At 43.4% G+C, this 20474-nt stretch overlaps 1 protein-coding gene across 2 annotated transcripts in view; it reads left to right on the plus strand.

Annotated features, from left to right (window-relative positions):
• The first annotated feature begins 1462 nt into the window (after positions 1-1462).
• The window catches only part of IGSF22 (immunoglobulin superfamily member 22), a 50721-nt gene continuing 31709 nt past the window's right edge, over positions 1463-20474 (plus strand). Inside the window, exons 1-9 of one of the 2 annotated variants that reach the window (XM_075129343.1) lie at positions 1463-4053; positions 10564-10707; positions 11354-11485; positions 13225-13361; positions 14447-14546; positions 15972-16011; positions 16529-16703; positions 17643-17756; positions 18662-18824. In XM_075129343.1, coding sequence (XP_074985444.1) covers positions 10608-10707; positions 11354-11485; positions 13225-13361; positions 14447-14546; positions 15972-16011; positions 16529-16703; positions 17643-17756; positions 18662-18824 — 961 coding nt within the window. In that variant the 5' untranslated portion in view covers positions 1463-4053; positions 10564-10607. Of the gene's footprint in view, positions 4054-10197; positions 10708-11353; positions 11486-13224; positions 13362-14446; positions 14547-15971; positions 16012-16528; positions 16704-17642; positions 17757-18661; positions 18825-20474 lie in introns of those variants that run through there. The other variant, XM_075129344.1, reaches the window with a different exon arrangement.

Below are 20474 nucleotides of genomic sequence, written 5' to 3' on the forward strand. Positions count from 1 at the left end.
CTTTCCTTATTGGAGACACTTTATCTAGTGAAAAACCACAGGCCTACCACACTTTTACCTCCCTGCTCCACAAAGTTCAGCAGGTGGTCTTATATCAGAGACCTCACTTAGCATCTGTAGTGCACAGTGTTTCCCATAGGACCACAACAAATTCCTGTGTCCAGCATGTGGTTTCGAAACACACCAAAAATTATTTTTCTCAGCATAATCAGCGGTAGTCTTTCTTCTGTCTTGTCATGTGAGCAGTTCCAGCTTGTGAAACGTGGTGTGAATGGGGCATGAAGACTGGTGGTGAGGAGGGATCTGGGTTGTGCTCGTCACTCATTGACTTGCTGTATGACTTTGGGCAAACCACACCTCTTGCTTCAGTTTCCCCCCAGCGGTAGAATGAGAGTGATGATGCTTTTCATCCTTTGTTAGGTGCTTTGAGATCAACAGATGAAAAGTCCTATGTAAGAGCTAAGTAAAATGCTTGAGATTGAAGAGGTCTGTAAACAGCAGCTTTATCCATTTCGGCATCCATTTCAGGCAGAGACAGCAGGGGGAGCAGAGGTACTGTGTAACTTGCACATGGGCAATCTTATGAGGTGCATGTTTGAATCTGGATTGGGTTGTAAACCTGAGAACTGGGATTTCAATGTTATGGCTGGTGACATTTTTATCAGGGGGAGATGTTAAACAGAAAATGAGAGGTTAAATTTACAACTTCTTAATCATAACTGGGTCCTATTCATTGGTGTTTTTAAGTGAAACTAATATTTTGTATTTTTGCTTGAAAAAAATTAAAGCATATTTTATGTGAGGTTAAACTCTCTTCCCCACCCTGCCAAGCCTAAATATATGTGTATAATTTCTGACATCTGCGAGGGTAAATGCGAGTATATGGTAATAAGGGGCAGCTCAGGATTCCCGGAGAGAAAAATAGTTTTGCGGCATTCAAAAAAGAATTAGAAATGCAAATGAGTGAAAGTAACATTTGCAGCTGTACTTGTGAGGGCAAAGCATTCTAAGGGCTGACAGTCCTCGTGCTTCAGTGTGCATGCTGATTGCCTTCTGAGGTCAGGAAGGGATTCTTCCCCTACCCCAGACAGTTGAATGCATTATACTGTGATAGAAGGTGGAGTACACTTTCCTCTCAGACTCCAGATACATTAGTACAATAGACTCCACATTCCAAATGGAATTCAGCAGCTGGATGTGAAATTCACTTCCATGTAGATGGCCTACACAGGCCACGTACGGTACATCTTCACTGGAATAGAAGACCTGCGGCACAGTTGCAGCTGGCCCAGGTGAACTGATTCGGGTTCAGGCTGCTGGGCTAAACATTGTTACGTAGACTTTGGGCGTAGGCTGGAGCCTTGGCTCTGGACCCTCCCCCATCCCAGGGTCCCAGAGCTCAGGCTCCAGCCCAAGCCCAAACATCTACATGGTAATTTTACAGCCTTGCAGCCCAAGCCCTGCAAGCCAGTCAGATGACCTGGGCCAGCCACAGCTGTTTAATAGGTGGGTAGACATACCTTTAAGGCCCAAAAAGGCTACTTAGTATTATGTCCACTTTACTGATGGGGAAGCTGAGAAGCAAAGAGAGGTTAAGTGACTTATGCATAGCTCTTTCAGTGCTTGCAGTATGGCTTGTAGTATCTGAAAGAAAGCTACTATGTTGATGGTCTGCTGTACAAAGCCCTAAGATAGATATCCGAGTAGCAGCCGTGTTAGTCTGTATTGGCAAAAAGAAAAGGAGTACTTGTGGCACCTTAGAGACTAAATTTGTTAGTCTCTAAGGTGCCACAAGTCCTCCTTTTCTTTCTAAGATAGAGAGAATGCCAGTATCCTGACTTCCAGTCCTTTATTCTCTCCACCAGACCCTGGTGTTCAGGTGCTGCTTTTCTTTGTCTCGTCTCACTCTCAGGCTTCTCAGAATGCAAACAAGGAACCACGCTGCTCCATTATTATTCTAAAATGTTTATTGTCACTGTTTTCTGGGCATTATTCCTGCCCTCTAGAGTGTGTCCTGCCAGTCCCCTTCCAATGTGATCAGCTTCCTCCGCTTCCCCTTTAACGTCAGTACATCTTTGAGTCCACGAGACAGAGAATTCCTGCAGCAGCATGTGTCTTATTACAGAGATTTCTCTTTTGAGAAGTTGTAATGCTTCCCTGAGTCAAAGTTTTATTATTATGTCTGACTTGAGTTCCTCTGGTCCCAGTGGCAGCTGCAAGTCTTCTGCTTTCTTCTTATAAGGCAAAGGCTTTTTGCAACAGCACTTCTCTCCGGGGATCAAAAGGAAAGAGTCCGGCACGGCCCCTCCTGCTCTAATCCTTCTCCTTTGCATGCTTAAATGGTGTGCCCCTGGACTGTGCATACGAAAAACGGATGTAAGAAATGAAGACGCTCTGGCATATTGGTAGATATCCATTGAGCAAAGGAAAGAATAGCTTAGTGGGGGTTCTTACATTGTAGGGTGACCAGATGTCCCAATTTTATAGGGGCAGTCCCGATATTGGGGGCTTTTTCTTATATAGGCACCTATTATCCCCCATCCCCTGTCCCGATTTTTTACACTTGCTATCTGGTCACCCTATTATATTGCCCATATCAGAGGGAGAGGAAGGGGAGGGAATGTGTTCTAGTAATTAGAGCAAAGGACTGGGAGTCAGGTGATTGAGGTTCTATTTCTAGATTTTATACAAAGTTCCAAGTTTTTCAGAGATAGGTAACTAAATATGTATTCAGGCACCTAACTAAGTAGCCAGAATTCCATGAATTTCCCATTTGAAAGCTTTGGAGGTTTTACGTGCAAGTCATTTCTCTCTGATGACCTTTGGAAACCAACTAGTGATGGAGATTTCTTTGCATTCAGGTCTTTGTTTTGCTAGGCTCCTATACTTTTAAAAAGTAACGGTGGGTTATTTCCCAGAGTCCTCCTGGACCAGACTCAGCTCTCATTTACACCTAGCATAAATCCAGGGTAACCAGTCTAACAGCACTTTGAATGGACATCAAACGATGATAAGGTGTGGTCGCTACTTCAGCCACGGCACAAACAAGAGGTCTAGTCTGGATCCTTTGGAATGGAAAGTGCTATATAAATGTAAGGTGGTTGTTGTTGCTGTTACGTATTTATTATTTTAGCATTTCTATTATTATGTCAAATAAAACAAAAGAACTAAATGATTAGATTCTGCTACCTTTACTCATGCTGAGAAATACCCTGTTCTGGGAGAATTCCCACTGATTTCAGCAGGATTATTCCTTCAGTAAAGTACTACTCCACATGGAAGGGTGGCAGAATCTAGAGTTTATTGCTGAATATAAAAGGGTAGATTTTCAAAAAAGCTCCGTTCCCATTTTCAGAAGAGCTCAGTTCCCATTTTCAGAAGAGCTCAGTTCCCATTTTCAGAAGAGCTCCGTTCCCATTTGGACACTTAAGTCAAGTGGTCAGGTCTGTGAACAACAGAAGCTGCTAGGCGTTGAGCACTTTTTAAAAAAATCTGGCCATTTCATTTAGGTTGTTCAATGAGTGCTGAGCTTTTTTGAAAATCAGGTCTCTTATTTAGGTGCCTTAAGAGAAGCTCTTGGGTGTTGAATTCTTTTGAATATCTGACCCCAGATGTTTTATATTTAAAAACAAACAAAATAAAACAGTTAAGTTGAATATAAAAAGGTATCTGAGCTTGGTCAAGATCTTGAAATCACACCCTGACATATCTTGAGAAAAGCTCCAAGAAGCCATCTCTTTGACCTTCAGACGGGTTATTCTTATTATATAGCCATCCTTGCCCTTGAGATTTTATCATCCTATTCCTCCAAGCATGTGAAACTGCTGAAGTCAGTGTAATGGATGTAACTACATAGCCCCCAAGAGGCCAGTATGTATTTAAAGTTTGAACTACTTAGATCCATATTTGTCCTGTGCTGAGGGACCCAGCTGTCTTCCTGAGACTGGAACTCTCTACAGTGCTTCACATCAGCCAAAGGATACAGAAGGATCCACTGATGGTCTGAAAACTCATAGTAGGGCTCAACCAGGACCGTGGCAGCTTGAAGAGAAGGTAAACTTTACATGAATAAATATTGTCTGTAATGTTAAAGCATTCGATATTCACTAACTGTCTTTGCTGTGGGTATCTGGGGTGGCAAAGAGTTCTCTGATATGATTAGCTTTATTTTAATTTTTGTTTTGTTCACTGTTTTGGGGTGGGAGGATTGACAGTTAAAAAACAAGGAACCTCATGAAATACCACCTTGAAGCACCATTGCTTGAGGCATTTAAAACTAGGCTTAAAAAGCTTTAGAAAATATCCTGTAGGGAATAATCCTACACTAGCTGGAGGATGGACTCGACAACTTGATCTTCAGTGACTGACACAAAATTACCATTCTTCGCACTGAATCTTTGTCACAGGTACTTTAATGGTGTTGGCCATCCATTTCTCAAGACCCAACTTTACTTGCAGATGTTTAATAAGATGCAATCATCATAAATATGGTGAAGTAATCACACTAGAAAGAATGAGCAAAAATCACCTCTGTGTGGTGGGGTTACCCAATTTATATATGGTCCCCATGATTTATCTCTGCCCCGAGGGAAAAGGATTTGCCTACACTGTCATTTTGTATTCTTTCTTGCTCAAAGACCTAGATACAAATTGAGCCCTGGTGATGGGCAGCAATATATGACAGTAAATGCCTTATCTTTAAAGTCCGATATTTTGGGCCTTTGAAGCTGGTACTAGTCCCACAGAGAAGCAAGTCATCTCTAATGGTATAAAGCTCTGTGCAAAGTAGCAGACCTTAAGCAATGACATTTTTATGTATAGAAAAGTTGTCGCTGGCCTAGGATTGAAACTTTCTTCTTCTTTGGCTCAGACAAGGGTAATTTGGAGGGAGAGGCAATTCCATATTTGGGAGGAGAGGAGGAAGCATTCCTGTGGAGGTTGATTTTTAAACAATGGCAACTGTGTGAAGTTGCTTAGGGTTTCGAAATCTTAGAATAAGTCCCAAGCCGTATGGCTTACCAGGCAGAGGAGCAGGTGAGGTGATCAAAGGAGTGTGATAAATAAATTTCTCCCATTAGCACCTCTGGGGCTGCAGCACCCACCAGCCACAGCTGTTGGGCGGAACTCCCAATCAGCTGTTTGGAGGCTTGGGGAAGGGGTTGGAGGAAAGTGGAGAGCAGCGAGCAGTGGGGGCTTTGGGGAGGGAGTGGAGTGGGGGCGGGCCTCAGGATGGAGTGTGGGTGAAAAAGTGAAAGACGGAGCCTATGGCTTCCAGTGTAAGTGAGAGTAAAATGTGGTTTTTCCCAGTGTGTTTGGTATTAGAAAGAATTTCCCCTTTCCTATCCTTTGCCCAGTCCCATCACCTGTGCCAAAAAAATATTGTATGTTGGGAAGGAAAGGGTGGGAGAAGAACAAGAGATGTGAGGGGAAGGAAAACATTTAATGTGGTCTATGAAAGCAGAAATCTTCCTTCACCTCCCTCTTAACAAGCTTGTTGTTTCCAGATAGTCACAACTTTTCCAAATCCTATCAGTAAGACAACGTCTGAGTAGAACAGAGAAAGCCACAGGGGCCGAGGGAACTCTGGGGAGGTACTGGGGCTGGAACTGTGCCTTCCCACCTGTCCTCTACCCACAAGGAGTCAAGCGAATCTTCCCTCCAGTACAGGCATAGTGATGCTAAACTGGCCTCCCTCACACACCCTGGGGACGGGGGCAGGGTGGGAGGGGGCATGTCAGTGACAGGAGGGGGATTCACCCTTAGCCCATGATGCTATGGAGATTCTGGACTTTGAGGCAGCCGATGGGAGGCCGCCACAAATTAGAGCATCCCTGGAAAGGCTCTCATTTATGCTGGGAGCCATCTTGTCCCCGCTGGCAGCCTAGAATCTCATGCTGTGGTGAGGTATATAAATCCCACACTAGAACTGAAGAGGTTACGGAGCAGTTTGGGTCCCAGCAGGGACTCTGCCCCTTCCCCCCAACCTTCAGAGCATGCTCCTGCTGGAGGAAGGATCTAAAAAGGAATCAGACAACTCAGATGGGGGTAAGCGGGCGAACAGGATAGATCTACCCTGAGAGCTCCTGACCAAAGCTGCCACAGAAGTCTCCACTGGGGAGCAAGGGACTACCAGCGGAGCCCAGCTGGGCTGATGGTTCAGTTACCCTTTTCCCCCATTGCTATTTTAAATTGGACTTTGAGACTGCAGAGGGGGGTGGATGGTAGGAAGCGGCCCAGCAGGGCAGTCTTGGGGCACTCCCTAATGCCTGTCATAGTTTGCTTCTCAGAGCGCCCTGGGTCAAAACCTGGTGGAGTGGAAGGCCTGGGCTCCCCTTCCAACCTCCCAGATAGGAGCATAAATCTCACTTCCACCCCTCCCGGGTGTAAAGAGAAGATAGAGATGTTGGATCCTCGTGGCAAGGATAAGCCACCTACAGGGGCCAAGTGATAGAGTGAGGGTCCTTCCAAGTTGTAAGGATGCAAGGCCCTCTACAGTTCATTGGACACTGCTACCCTGAAAGGGGGAGGGGGAGTTGAGCTAAATTGGTGACCCAGACAGAGGGCTGAGTTGCCGCCCACCAAAAGGTAGGCCATCCCACTACTAGAGGAGTTGCCAACAGGTGGCATCAGAGACTGAGAGAAGGAAATTTGAGTGACCAACGACATAACCACTAGGCGATGCCACCGAGAAGCCTGCTCCGGTCACAACTAGTTGCCTAGAGGCAGCATCAGAGACTGAGAGGGGAAATTGAGAGCCCAATGACCTAATCACTAGGCAACATCACTGATAAGTCTGGCGTCTGGTCACACACAGTCATAAAGGTGGCTTAAAGTTCCCCTTCCCCATGGATTGTGCCTTCTGTCCTGCATCCCCTGGAGGTGTAACACATAATCCCAACCCACACCAGACCAGGTCATTGTTCCAGGAAAACGGGGTGAGAGGAGATCAGGTTCCAGATGATGGTTCTCTGACATGATTCTTTAACACCACAAGAGTGTGTCAGGGACTTGGGGACCTATGTTCTAGTCTTTGTTGTATATCGGTTGCCAAAGAGGACTTTTAGCACTAGGGAAACAAAACATAAGGCGTTAATGGTACCCAATCTTTGGGCAAGCAGAGGGAGAGTCAATCATCCTTCCCACTCCTACAGTGCACTGGGTGGGCATGACCAATAGCCATTGTGATCGCACTAATGCAAGGGTTACTGGACTCTAACACTGCTGTTGGTATGAGAGTTGCTAGCAGGAGCAGAAAGAGGGTTTGGCCTCCTCTCCATGCCTCGCTGAGGAGGAAGCGGAATACTGCACACTGTTCCAGGGTAGTGCAGTGGGTATGCTTCCTACAAGCTCCTTTCAGTGGTGTTGTGTCTGCCTGACACACTGCTTCCTGCAGCTCCACCCAGGGCATATGGTCCTGCCTGTCCCCTGCTGCAGGCTGTGGGATGCACCCAGAGTTGAACTTTCTGCTCTGGGCCTTGTTTAGGGAAATTCTGTCCCTCCTTCTCTGATTCACTCTTTAAAATTAGTGGATTAAAAAACCCTGAGTAAAATACAAATGAATAGGCATCAGGGGCCTAATCCTGCTCCCGTGCACATCAGTGGCAAAGCTCCCATTGACTTTCGTGGTGCAAAATGAGGGTATAAGTGCCTAATTACACGAACAGTCTTTGTTTCAGTGGGTGGACTTCAGTGAGGTTACTCAGGTTAGTAAGTGCTAGTTACATGAGTGAAAGTTGCAGGGACACACCCTAAAACCTTTTAATAAATGGTCAGAGCTGATGCAGTGCAGCGTAGTTTATGTTCTCAGCCAGCTCCTCAGCTAAATCGATCTAGCTGAAAACACCAGTTACGCTGGTTTACACCAGTTGACGAGCCAGTCCTTAAAGAATAAATAGCTAAAAGCACTCCTAGTGAGGGAAACAGACAGGAGCACAAGCTCTGGCAAGTCATGTGTAAAAGTTTTAGAAGTTAGGCCAAGAAAGAATTTGAAGAACAGCTGGCTAAGGATATAAAAACTAACAACAACAAAAAAGTAAGTATATCAGAAGCAGGAGGCCTGCCAAAGAGTCAGTGGGGCCATTGGACAATCAAGGTACTAAAAGAGCACTCAAGGACAAGTCTGTTGTGGAGAAGCTAAATTAATTTTGTGCATCAGTCTTTACTGCAGGGGATGTGAAGAAGGGCCCCACACCTGAGCCCTTCTTCTTAGGTGACAAATCTGAGGAACTGTCCCAGACTGAGATGTCAATAGAGGAGGTTTGGGAACAAATTGATAAATTAAATAGTAATAAGTCACCAGGACCAGATGGTATTCACCCAAGAGCTGTGAAGGAACTCAGATATGAAATTGCCAAACTACTAACTGTGGTATGAAGCCCATTGCTTAAATCAGCCTCTGTACCAGATGGCTGGAGGGTATCTTATATAGTGCCTATTTTTAAAAAGGGCTCCAGAGGTGATCCTGGCAATTAAAGACCAATAAGCCTAACTTCAGTACCAGGGAAACTGGTTGAAACTATAATAAAGAAAAAAATTATCAGGCACATAAGCCCAATATGTTGGGGAAGAGTCAACAGGGCTTTTAACAAGGGAAAATATGCCTCACCAATCTATTAATGTTCTTTGAGGATATCAACAAGCATGTGGACAAGGGTGATCCAGTTAATATCTTTCAGAAAGCCTTTGCCAAGATCCCTCACCAAAAGCTCCTATTCAAACTAGGCAGTTGTGGGATAAGAGGGGAGGTCCTCTAATGGATCAGTAACTAGTTAACCGATAGGAAACAAAGGGTAGAAATAAATGGTCAGTTTTCACAATGGAGAGAGATAAATATCAGGGTCCCCCGTGGACCTGTACTGTACTGTTCAACATATTCATAAATGATCTGGAAAAAGGGATGAACAGTAAAGTAGCAAAATTTGCAGATGCTACTAAATTACTCAAGACAGTTAAGTCCAAAGCTGACTGTGAAGAGTTACAAAGGGATCTCACTAAACTGGGTGATGGGCAACAAAATGGCAGGAGAAATTCAGTGTTGATAAGTGCAAAGTAATGAACACTGGAAAATCCCAACTCTATATACAAAATGATGAGGTCTAAATTAGCTGTTACCACTCAAGAAAGAAATCTTGGAGTATTCCTGGATAGTTCTCTGAAAACACCTGCTCAATGTGCAGCAGCAATCAAAAAAGCGAATAGAATGTTAGGAACCATGAGGAAAGGGATAGATGATAAGACAGAAAATATCATATTGCATCTATATAAATCCATTGTATGCCTATACCTTGAAAACTGTGCAGCTCTGATAACCCCAACTCAATGAGGATATATTAGAAATGGAAAAGGTGCTGAGAAGAGCAATGAAAATGGTGACAGGTATAGAACAGCTTTTGTCTGAGGGGAGATTAAAAAACTGGGACTGTTCAGTTTAGAAAAGAGATTAATAAGGAGGGATATGATAGAAGACGCTAAAATTATGAATGATATGAAGAAAGTGAATAAAGAAGTGTTATTTACCCATTCGCGTAACACAAGAACTAGGGGGTCATTTGATGAAATTAATAGGCAGCAGGTTTAAAACAAACAAAAGGAACAACTCACAGTCAACCTGTTGAACTGGTTTCCATAGAATGCTGTGAAGGCCAAATGTATATCTGGGTTAAAAAAAGAATTAGATAAATTCATGGAAGATAGGTCCATCAATGGCTATCAGCTAAGATTGACAGAGACGCAACCCCATGCTCTGGGTGTCCTTAAACCTCCAACTACCAGAATGTGGGACTGAACGACGGGATGGATCACTCAAAATTGCCCTGTTTGGTTCATTCCCTCTGAAGCATCCAGCACTGACCACTGTCAGAAACAGGATATTGGGCTAGATCAGTGGCTCTCAATCTTTCCAGAGTACTTTCAGGAGTCTGATTTGTCTTGTGTACCCCAAGTTTCAGGTCATTTAAAAGCTACTTGCTTACAAAATCAGACATAAAAATACAAAAGTGTCACAGCATACTATTTCTGAAAAATTGCTGACTTTCTCATTTTTACCATATAATTATAAAATAAATCAACAGGAATATAAATATTGTACTTACATATCAGTGTATAGTACATAGAGTATAAACAGGCCATTGTCTGTATGAAATTTTAGTTTCCACTGACTTCACTAGTGCCTTTTATATAGCCTGCTGTAAAACTAGGCAAATATCTAGATGAGTTGATGTAGCCCCAGGGGTAGATGTACCCCTGGTTGAGAACAACTGGGCTATATGGACCATTGGTCTGACCCAGTATAGCCATTCTTATGTTCACTAATTTTGACCAAAAATGAAGCATCTTGGAGCCTTCTGAAATGAATAATTTCAAAATCTTATCCTTTTAGCCTTTGGGCTGATAAGTGCTGAAATTGTTCCTCTGTGATAGTCCACCACAGAACATTATCCTGATTTGCTGAAAAAATACAACCGCAGAAATGGTAGTGAAAGGCCTTATGTCTGAGCGGATCAGCTAGGCATGTTTTTTTTTTATTCTGAATCCCATTCTGTCTCCCCTTTCTCCCCACCAAAGTTCACACGCATACTGAGAGGTGCAGAAGTCGAGATATTTTCATCATGGCAACCACAGTAATGCAAATGGAAACCAGGGTCCAGCAACATCACTCCATTAAAGTCTCCAGCTCCCAGATGCAACGTATATCTCAGACTGTGGGAGGCAAGTATCATTTCAGTCTCTGGAAGCTGATACAACCCCAAAGGATGTTGTCATGGCTTTTAGATTATAAATTTGGCTAACAGAGAGGTCTTTCCTCATAATGCTTGCATTTCTGACTGCATGGAGGAGTATGGTTGATCCAAATCAGTCCATGGACCAGGCTAGATACCACAGGCAAAAAACAGGCCTTAAGAGGCTAAAACCCAATGCAAAGTGCATGACAACAATAGTTATTGAAACCTCTTCATGGGACTTTTGATAAGCAGGTTTTCTATAGTCCTCATATTCATAGTCTATGAGTGCTTCACAATATATGATGTATTTATCCTCACAACAACCCCTATGAGGTAGGGAAGTGCCATTATCCCCATTTTACAGATGGGGAACTTAAATCTCAGAGAGACTAAGTGACTTGTCCAAAGTCACACACAGAAAGTCTGTGGTGAAGCAAGGTCTCAAGTCCCCAGGGTCACAAGTCCCAAGGCTAGTGCCCTATGCCCTGAACCAGGCTTCTATCCAGGTTTCAGCTGATCTAAACCATTTTCAATATAATTAATTTATGTTGGGGGTCCCTCCCCCACAAGAAATAAACACCTCAAAAACCACATTTCTGTTCCTCCTGGCTAATATATTTTTCTTCGAACAGGGGAAGTTGTTTCTAGGAAATCTTCTACCACGATGGAGTCCTTCAGCATGGTGACACGCTCCTTTGAGATCCCTTTAGGAGAAAGCATCCCTGAATTTGTGGAGAAGCCTCATCCACTGACAGCCCCTGAGGGTAAGCAGCACCCCATTCCACTGAAAAGTCACCTCATTACCAGGACACTAAAGATATAACATTTCAAAACAGGTGCCTGAAATGGGCTCACCAAACCTGCACGTGTGGGTGTAAACAGGGCATTGCATGTGCAAAACATGTAATTGAACACACAAAATGGATAACTGTTAGGACTGTCAAGCGATTACAAAATTAATTGTGATTAATCGTGTGATTAAAAAAATTAATCGCACCGTTAAATATTAATAGAATACCATTTATTTAAATATTTTTGGATGTTTTCTACATTTTCAAATATACTGATTTCAATTACAACACAGAATATGACGTGTACAGTGCTCACTTTATATTTATTTTTCATTACAAATATTTGCACAGTAAAAAAACAAAAGAAAAAGTATTTTTCAGTTCACCTAATACAAGTACTGTAGTGCGATCGCTTTATCATGAAAGTTGAACTTACAAATGTAGAATTATGTACAAAAAAACCTGCATTCAAAAATAGAACAATGTAAAATTTTAGAGGCTGCAAGTCCACTCAGTCCTACTTCTTGTTCAGCCCAGACGAACAAGTATGTTTACATTTGCAGGAGATAATGCTGCCTGCTTCTTGTTTACAATGTCACCTGAAAGTAAGAACAGGCTTTCGCATGGCACTATGGTAGCCGGCATTGCAAGATATTTACATGCCAGATGCACTAAAGATTCATATGTCCCTTCATGCTTCAATCACCATTCCAGAGGACATGCGTCCATGCTGATGACAGGTTCTGCTCGGTAATAATCCAAAGCAGTGCAGACCGACGCATGCTCATTTTCATTATCTGAGTCAGAGGCCACCAGCAGAAGGGGTTTTTTTCTTTTTTAGGTGGTTCAGGTTCTATAGTTTCTGCATCAGTATGTTTGATTTCAGTTACAACACAGAATACAATATATATGAAAATGTAGAAAAACATCCAAAATATTTTATACATTTCAATTGATATTCTGTTGTTTAATAGTGCGATTAAAACTGTGATTAATCGTGATTAATTTTTTTAATCATGATTAATTTTTTTGAGTTAATTGCGTGAGTTAACTGTGATTAATCGACAGCCCTAGAAACTCTGCATGCAAATGCCTGATTTCATTTGCAAATGCCTGCCCTGTGTACTCATCCATTTGGTCAGATATATATCAACTATTTATTTTTAGGGCCTTGCCCTGCGCACATTGAAGTATATGACAGAACTCCCGTTGACTTCAAAGGTGCAGATCTGTCCTTAGTGAGAACCAAATGATGCCTGCCTTCCTCAGGCAAACCTCCCATCTGGGGAAGTTTTGCCTAAGTAAGGCCAGCAGAACATGGCCCTTGTAAATAGACGAGTAAATAAATAAGTTTTCCAGTCATCCATAAGTCTTCTAGGAAAAGCAGAGTATACAAGATATGAATGTCTAATGTAAAACAGAAAGAAAGACTTTTCAAGTCTTCAGTGCCCATCTTTCACAAAAAGGGGACAATCCCATTTTTACCTTTTCCTAAAAGTGCAGATCATTTTTAATGAGCCAGTATAACCCGCAGTATAACTCCACTGGAATCAATAGAGTTACATTAATCTGACCTTTTCCAAAAAGGAAAAGAGGTTTATACCATTAAGATGACCCCAAGTAATTTAGGCGAGTGTAGAGAAACTACATAATGGATAAATGTTGTTCCTTTTTAATTCCTCACTCTAACATTTCTCCTCCTGGAATTTCAGGAGACAAAGCAGTATTTCGAGCTAAAGTGAAAGGTAACCCCAAGCCCAGTGTAACATGGAAAAGAGAAAGTGGGATACCAATAAAAGAGGGTTCAAAAATGTTTTTTGACAGTATCAATAAGGAGTTTGTGCTAAAGGTAATGCATGTTTTTTACTATTTTTGGCTTGTAACTGATTGTGTTATCATTATCTCTATACAAAAGCACTACAGCATTCTTCAGCAATGGTCTAAGACACCATCATTTGCCATAGTCCTGCTGTAAGATTTGGGGGGGATTGCTCATGATGTGTAGATGATGACATTCAGCCCTGTACTTAGCGCAGGGCCTTGATAGTAAGCACTGACCATTTTCTGTGCTACTTATTTGTACAGGGTCTAGCACTCTTGGGCCCTCATTTTTCATTGGGGTTGCCAGGCACTACTGTAATGGAAATGATGATACTAAATAATGCTGATGGACAACGTACGTCCCATTTCAGCCCTATTTCATATTTGGGGTCATTTGCAACAGAAGTTCTGCCCTTATGTCCACCTTCCTGCATCTCTCCCATCTGCTCTGTCCTTGTCCCTATCCTAATTCATGTCATCTTTCAGGCAGTCCTTTATGCTTACCAGCCTGCCAGCTGATGTATGCCAAGCTCCTTCCCGGTCCTCTTCCACAAAGCTCCCTCGTGAAAACCCATCTATTCCTTGGGCCTCAAACCCCATGCCTGGTAGCTGTCCTGTTCTTTGTTGGATGCTCTCCATGCTGGATATGCATGGTTTTGGTTACATTCATCTCTGTGCAGAGGGCCTGTGCAGAGGGCCCGCCTAAAGGACAGAGCAGGAAAGAAACTCAACTGTTTTTGCTGATAAAATATCCCATTTCAGGCCAAGAACCATTAAATCTAGGGCCTGATCCAAAGGTTATTGAAGTCAATTTAAAGACTCCCTGCCCCAGATCCTTAAAGTTAATTAGGCACCTAAGCTCCACTGACTTCACTAGGCTTTGGATCAGGTCGCTAGTGCTTGACCTTAATTTCCTTAATCACTTGAGTAGGGGTTGCAGGATTGGGCTCCAAGATTCTCCCTCAAGCGTTTCTATTTTCAAGAGATGATTTCATAAACTCGTGTTAAAAATAGGGTTTAAAAATAAATACATAATGGAATTCCTGAGTCCATTTCAATACATTTGAGCCACTAACACTTTTGGTCTCTTGGTCCATGTGTTTCTTCTTCCAGCTGGAGTCCCTTGCCCCAGATGATGCTGATAACTACAAGTGCATCGTTTCCAATGACCATGCTGATATCATCTACACTGTGTCCTTGATTGTGACTGAAAGTAAGTGCCCGGAGTCCAGCTTGATTAATAACTAGACTAATTAATTAAGAATGAGATTTGGAAGGATCCAATTAGCTCTTTTTAGGAATCTCAGTGAATGCTTGCTTCCAAGAGAGTTTTCACTACCAAGTGAGGAAAAAACTACCCTGCTGTAATGCTTTTTATTTGTGCAAGATGTAATGACTGTAACAGTCGAGATTTAGCAATAAAATTAGGTTATTTGACCATTTTAATATTTCTCAGATTTCTTGCTATCTAATTTCTATCTGTGATACTTATCTCCCCCCCTTCCCCGTTTGTCTGAGTGCCTAACAATCTATGGAGAACTGAGGCACACAGAGACTAAGTAACCTGCCCAAGGTCACACAGGAAGTCTGTAGTGAAGCCAGAAACTGAAATTGGTTCTCCTGAGCTTGCAGCTAGTATTCTAACCACTGGACCATCCTTCCTCTCAGAGCAGGAGTGATATTCACCCCACATAGAGGGCTAAGAAGGCTTGGGGTGGTGCAGAGGACTTGTGAGGGTGCTCTGAACTGAAGAGAATTTCACCTCAAGCACTAAAAAGCAGGCAGATCCCAACATATCTACTGTCCAGTTGGGCAATCAGGTGCATCTTTAAACTCCTCTTCCACTTCACCCCTGATGTGTTCCTGTGCACCGCACTGGGAGCCTTGTTAGCCTTTTTGTAGACACACTTGTCACCATTCCCGTTTGTTCATTTTGATTATTAACAATGACAATTTCCCCATCATTTTTTGGGGGGTGGGAAAGTGATGCTTATGGACATTTACCTGTGAGAAGCCAACGTTTCCATGGCAAACATCTTGCACAGCCATATGGGAGTTCTGGGTTTGGTAATGAGTTCGGCACTCTCCTTGTCTTGGTCCCTCCCTTCCCCAAGGGTAATAGTCACACAGCGCTTTTGGTTAGCTCCATTTTATTCTTATGTTGGCTTGTCAATATGCAGCGAGGAGATGTAGGAGCCCCAGAGCCCTGACAACAGCACGCACAGCTGGCACTACTAGGATCCAAGCATCTCCCACAAAGCTGTGACTTCCAGAGGGCATCTTACCTCAGAAAAGGCTCTACGGTCATTCCCTCAGAGAAGCAACAGCATTTCCCCTCCACTACACAGTTTGACCAGTGGATCCACCTAATTACATATCGATAGCCCATTCTGTGCCTCATACTGCAAACTTGTAGACATCTGCTGTCAATCACTTCTCTGTAGAACAGGCTTAGGATGGTGCTCAAATCTCCCTGCATAGCGTTTTTATGTCTTCGGCCTGTCCAGCAGCTTTTGAGACTTCCTGAAGGATTTGCATCAAAGCCATGGAATCCCTCTTGATGTTATTTGTATTGTTATTTATTATTACGCTTCAGCTGAATGAATACAGGTAGTTACTTTGGGATTTGTTTTTTCAGGTCAAGAAAAGTTGGATTTCAAAAAAATGCTTAAAAAAAGGTGAGGAGTTTTGTCTCTGGAGGACTTATGTATTATTTCTTTATTTTTATTTCTTTATTTCAATAAGCTGAGCTGGGTTTATCTGGTGTGCACTGAGACACTAGGCCATTTCTACAGAGACATTTTACAGAGCAGAACAACAGCATGAGCAGTGCAGGGAACTGCTCAAGGCTCCCAGCTTTGGGACGGCCATGTTCAGACTCAGTAACTAACAGGTCAGCCCACTCTTCCCCTCTGGCCTCAGCACTGGAGGAGAAGGCAACTAACTCCCAGCAGATTCTCTGACAGCGGTGCCGGGGAATTCTCCCCTCCCTCCTTCCAGCAGTAGGGGAGACGAATATCCTGCCCCTTTTTCCCCACAAGCGGGGAGCCCCATTCGTGTTTGGAATCCTACCAATGGGAAGTCTGGCCCTACAGCTTCCACAGGCAGGAGTCCCATCACATCCAAAGCTGTAGAGGTGAGAGGCGCGTTTGTCACTTTGAAATATACCCTGCATTATATGGGGTCTATGCGCAGGGGCCCTCCTGCTCCAAAGAAGAAAGCGAAGGTGACTGATGAGAAGGAAATGCTTGAGATCCTCTCCAAGGTGCCAAAAAAGGACTTTGAGAGGGTCTGCATGGAATACGGCTTCACCGACTTCCGTGGGCTCCTCAGGAAGCTAAAGGAGATGAAGAAGAAAGTGGAGGTTGAGGTTAGTAATGCCATCAGCTTTCAAAACACCTTGAACATGCATTTCTATTTTTGTGTCTATAATGAACAACACTCCTACGCATAAACCACACTACAGTAATGGCCTTCAGAGGCAGCATTGCTGAACACTTTACAGAAAGTCAGCTGTAAGCCAAGGAGAAAAGGATTTCATTAGAGATGGGCCTGGAAAAAAATCCACATCCAAACAAATTAGCAGAGGAAGGACAGTTCAAAATCCAAAACTGGATCCACATCCAAGTTTTGCATCTGGTCCTCTGGCTTCAATTTTCAAAGGGGCATAAAGTTATTAGGTGTCCAAATCCCACTGAAATTCAGCAAGGATAATGTGCCTTCAGCCCCTTTAGAAAATAACGAGTGTTGTAAGAAGAATTCTCATTGTAACAAAAGCTTCCACTTGCTCAGCCAGAATCTTTTCTGTATTGTTGTTTATTATCTGTATTATGACAGCACCTAGAGATTTTATCCAAGATCAAGGCCCTATTGTGCTAGATGCTGTAAAACATAAACAGTCCCTGCTCTAAAGGGTTACTGTCCAACTAGAGAAGGGAGACAAGGGACATATTAATATCCCATTTGCAGAAGGAGAGCTGACACACAGAAAAAAAATTAAGTGGCATGCCCAAGGTCATACAGGGAGTCTGTGGCAGAGCCAGACATTGAACCCAGCTCTGCTGTGTTCCTATTCAAGTGCCTTAATCCCAAGGCCATCCTTGCTCTCTGCATGCACAAAAAACAATACCAGATGTCCAGAAGATGGAAACAGTATTGCTTTTTGAGTATCACAAATTCCAAGAACCAATGCGAAATAAAAATAATAGTAAAAAAATCTATTATTAATGGGAACAAAGATCCAGTCTACTTCAAGTTGTGGGAAGCAATACAGATTTCTGTTATATTTCTTCATAAACTGATCTTGCAGGCAGTCAAAGTTCTAAAACCTCTTGAGGATGTCTCAGCTAAAGTGGATTCCACAGCTATATTTGATACCATTCTGGAGCTGAAGGACCCCAATACTAAGATGACATGGTATAAGGTAACCTCCCATATTTCCTTTGGTTTGACTAAAATAGGTGGAGGTACTGAGATTCAATCTGTCAGTGTTACTTAACTCAGGGCTTAGCTATTCTAGCTGCACATTCAGTTGTGGGTGGGGAAAGGTGGTAAGAATGCTGTGTATTATTCAGTGTCCTGTCTGACAGGGTCTGTTTCAGGGGTGTACAACTAGTCCTACTCCTTCCTTTTGCTTTAGGTAAAGACACTGGAGTGCTACCTCTTTGGTAAAGAATCCCTCTAGCACAGATTCCCCTGTTTGGTTTCTTTTCTTTTTAATTTTTACTAATCCCTCCAACTGCTGACCCTCCATTTATTTTGCCTGCAATCATGATAAGTCAACTCCTGATGTTTTACACAGTCAGCATAAACCCACAGCGAAATCAGTGCCAACTAAAGACTAAGCAAAAATGAAGGGCCAGATTCTGGCATCCTTTCTCACATTGAATGATACTTTAAATTGCAAGTCAGTGCATTGATTTCAGGGAGACTGTTCACAAAGTAAGGTACAAAGGAAATAAGAACACCAGAATATAACCCTGAGTAAGGAGTTGCTATGGGTTAAAGACTCTATGTTCTTGGTCACAATAATTACCCATCTCAGCACTACATGATGTATTCTTCTAGTAGCCTGTTACAGCCTCTGAAAGGCTGACGTGCCTGGGCAAAGCATCATTGCTGATCACTGATTTCTATCTGAAACTGGTCAGTAGGCACAGAGATTGAGGACAATTATTGTAGGGTTTACCGTGCAGCCCCATTGCTGGCTAAGCTGCTGGACAAGCTCCTTAAACGTGGTGTTGTACATATTCCACATGCATCTGTGTTTCTTGGAAGAGCCTTTCAAAGGTGCCACATTGTCAAAGATGTCAATGTTCTCCTTTTCAGGGTAATGATCCCTTGCGTATTCAGTACTGCCTAGGAAAATATGAAATAAAGCAGATGGGTACAAAGTATATGCTGTACATATTAAACGTGAATGAAAAAGACTGGGGCACCTACAGTCTAATTGTGGCTGACAAGAAACTCTCAGCTCAACTGAAAGTGATAGGTAATTTTTTATTTTTAAATGCATGATAGTGTGTATGTCACGATGAAACTGAAGATTACGTACTTAAAAGGACACTGTCAAGGTTGGTGAGTCAAACTCGAACCTATGTATCTTTTTTTATATCTATTTGCAACATCCATGACTCACTGGTCTTTCTATCCTGAAACAGAAACCCACTACGGTACATGTCCTGATCAACCTCACAAAAACCACTGTGCACATATGATCAAGGGATGTACATCTGAGATGGTAAATTTCAGCATGAAGCTTGGTTATTATACACAATAGGCCAAATTCCCCACTGACATCAATGGGGTTGGCTGGGATATGAGTCAGCAGAGTGTAGGGGGAAAGATGTAAATGATGAAAAACACCTTTAAAGTGTCCTTTTAATGGAAGTGAACCATGCTTACACAAAGTCACCAGGAATGGAGGGGAATGCACACACCCAGAGAAGATTGGAGACTTTTCTCCATTGCTAGTCCTTGCTGTTGCAGGACAAGTGTGTGGTTGCAGTTTCTCAGGAAATCATGGATCCTGTCCATTTTGCATACAGCAACAAATCTGCCTTAAATTACTGCCCAAATCATCAGGATAAAGACTGCCGCCTTCCTTACCCACAGTACTCCTGTTATGCCCCTTATCTGCCAACTCTTTCTGTTGTAGCTGGCCCATCTCCTGGGGACATGTTCTGCCACTAGTACTTGTGTTGGGAAGTATCTTATTTTGCTACTTGTTTTCAAGAGGACCATAGGAAGAATAAGGTCCTCCTAATGCTGTCAGTTCTCATTCTTTATTCATGAAAGTAAAATATTACACTATGTGTCAAATACAAGTAGATGCATTTGGCACAGGTTATCCAGTAGGGTGACAAACTCCTCTTAGGCCACAGAGTGATCATGGAATGCTCTGTTTCTGAAATGGCAGCCTCGGGGTGTCTGACCTGACTGCCGTCTCTCTGCGTGGCAGATGGTTCCAGATGAAACACAAACTCCAGGAAGGTTTCTGGATCTTGGCTGCACTGACCTGAGGCCATTTGCTTTACAGCAGGGGTCTCAAACACACGGCCTGCAGGCTGCATGTGGCCCACGGAGTTATTTCCTGTGGTCCGCCATAGCTCCTCTCACCCCATGCCCCCCCCCCGCCTCCAACCCCCCCAAAATGCACCGCATCCCCGCTCCTCCACCTACCTCCCAGTGCTTCCTGCCACCAAACAGCTGTTTGGCGATGCTTAGACTTTCCAGGAGGGAGGGAGAAGGAGCGGGGACGCAGCATGCTCAGAGGAGGAGGTGGAGAAGAGGCAGGGCCGGGGCGGGGATTTGGAGAAGGGGTTGGAATAGGAGCAGGGAAGTGGCGGAGTTGGGGCGGGGACTTTGGGGAAGGTGTTGGAATGGGGGCGGGGAAGGGGTGAATCCTCATGGAAGGGGTGGAGTGGAGGCGGGGCTGTGGGCAGAGCGGGGGCTTTTGTTTCTTTGTATGAAAAGGTGTCAGTGATGCGGCCCCCGGGCCAATGTACTAGTCCTCACGGGGCCGTCGTGATGATTTGAGTTTGAGATCCCTGCTTTACGGTGACTAGAATAAAGGGGAGAAAAAGAATAGGAGTAAGGCAGAAGAACTGGACTAAGAAGTAATGTGCGCACTGGTGATCAG

The sequence above is a fragment of the Caretta caretta genome, chromosome 6 (genome assembly GCF_965140235.1).
Source record: "Caretta caretta isolate rCarCar2 chromosome 6, rCarCar1.hap1, whole genome shotgun sequence".
Classification (NCBI taxonomy): Eukaryota; Metazoa; Chordata; order Testudines; family Cheloniidae; genus Caretta; species Caretta caretta.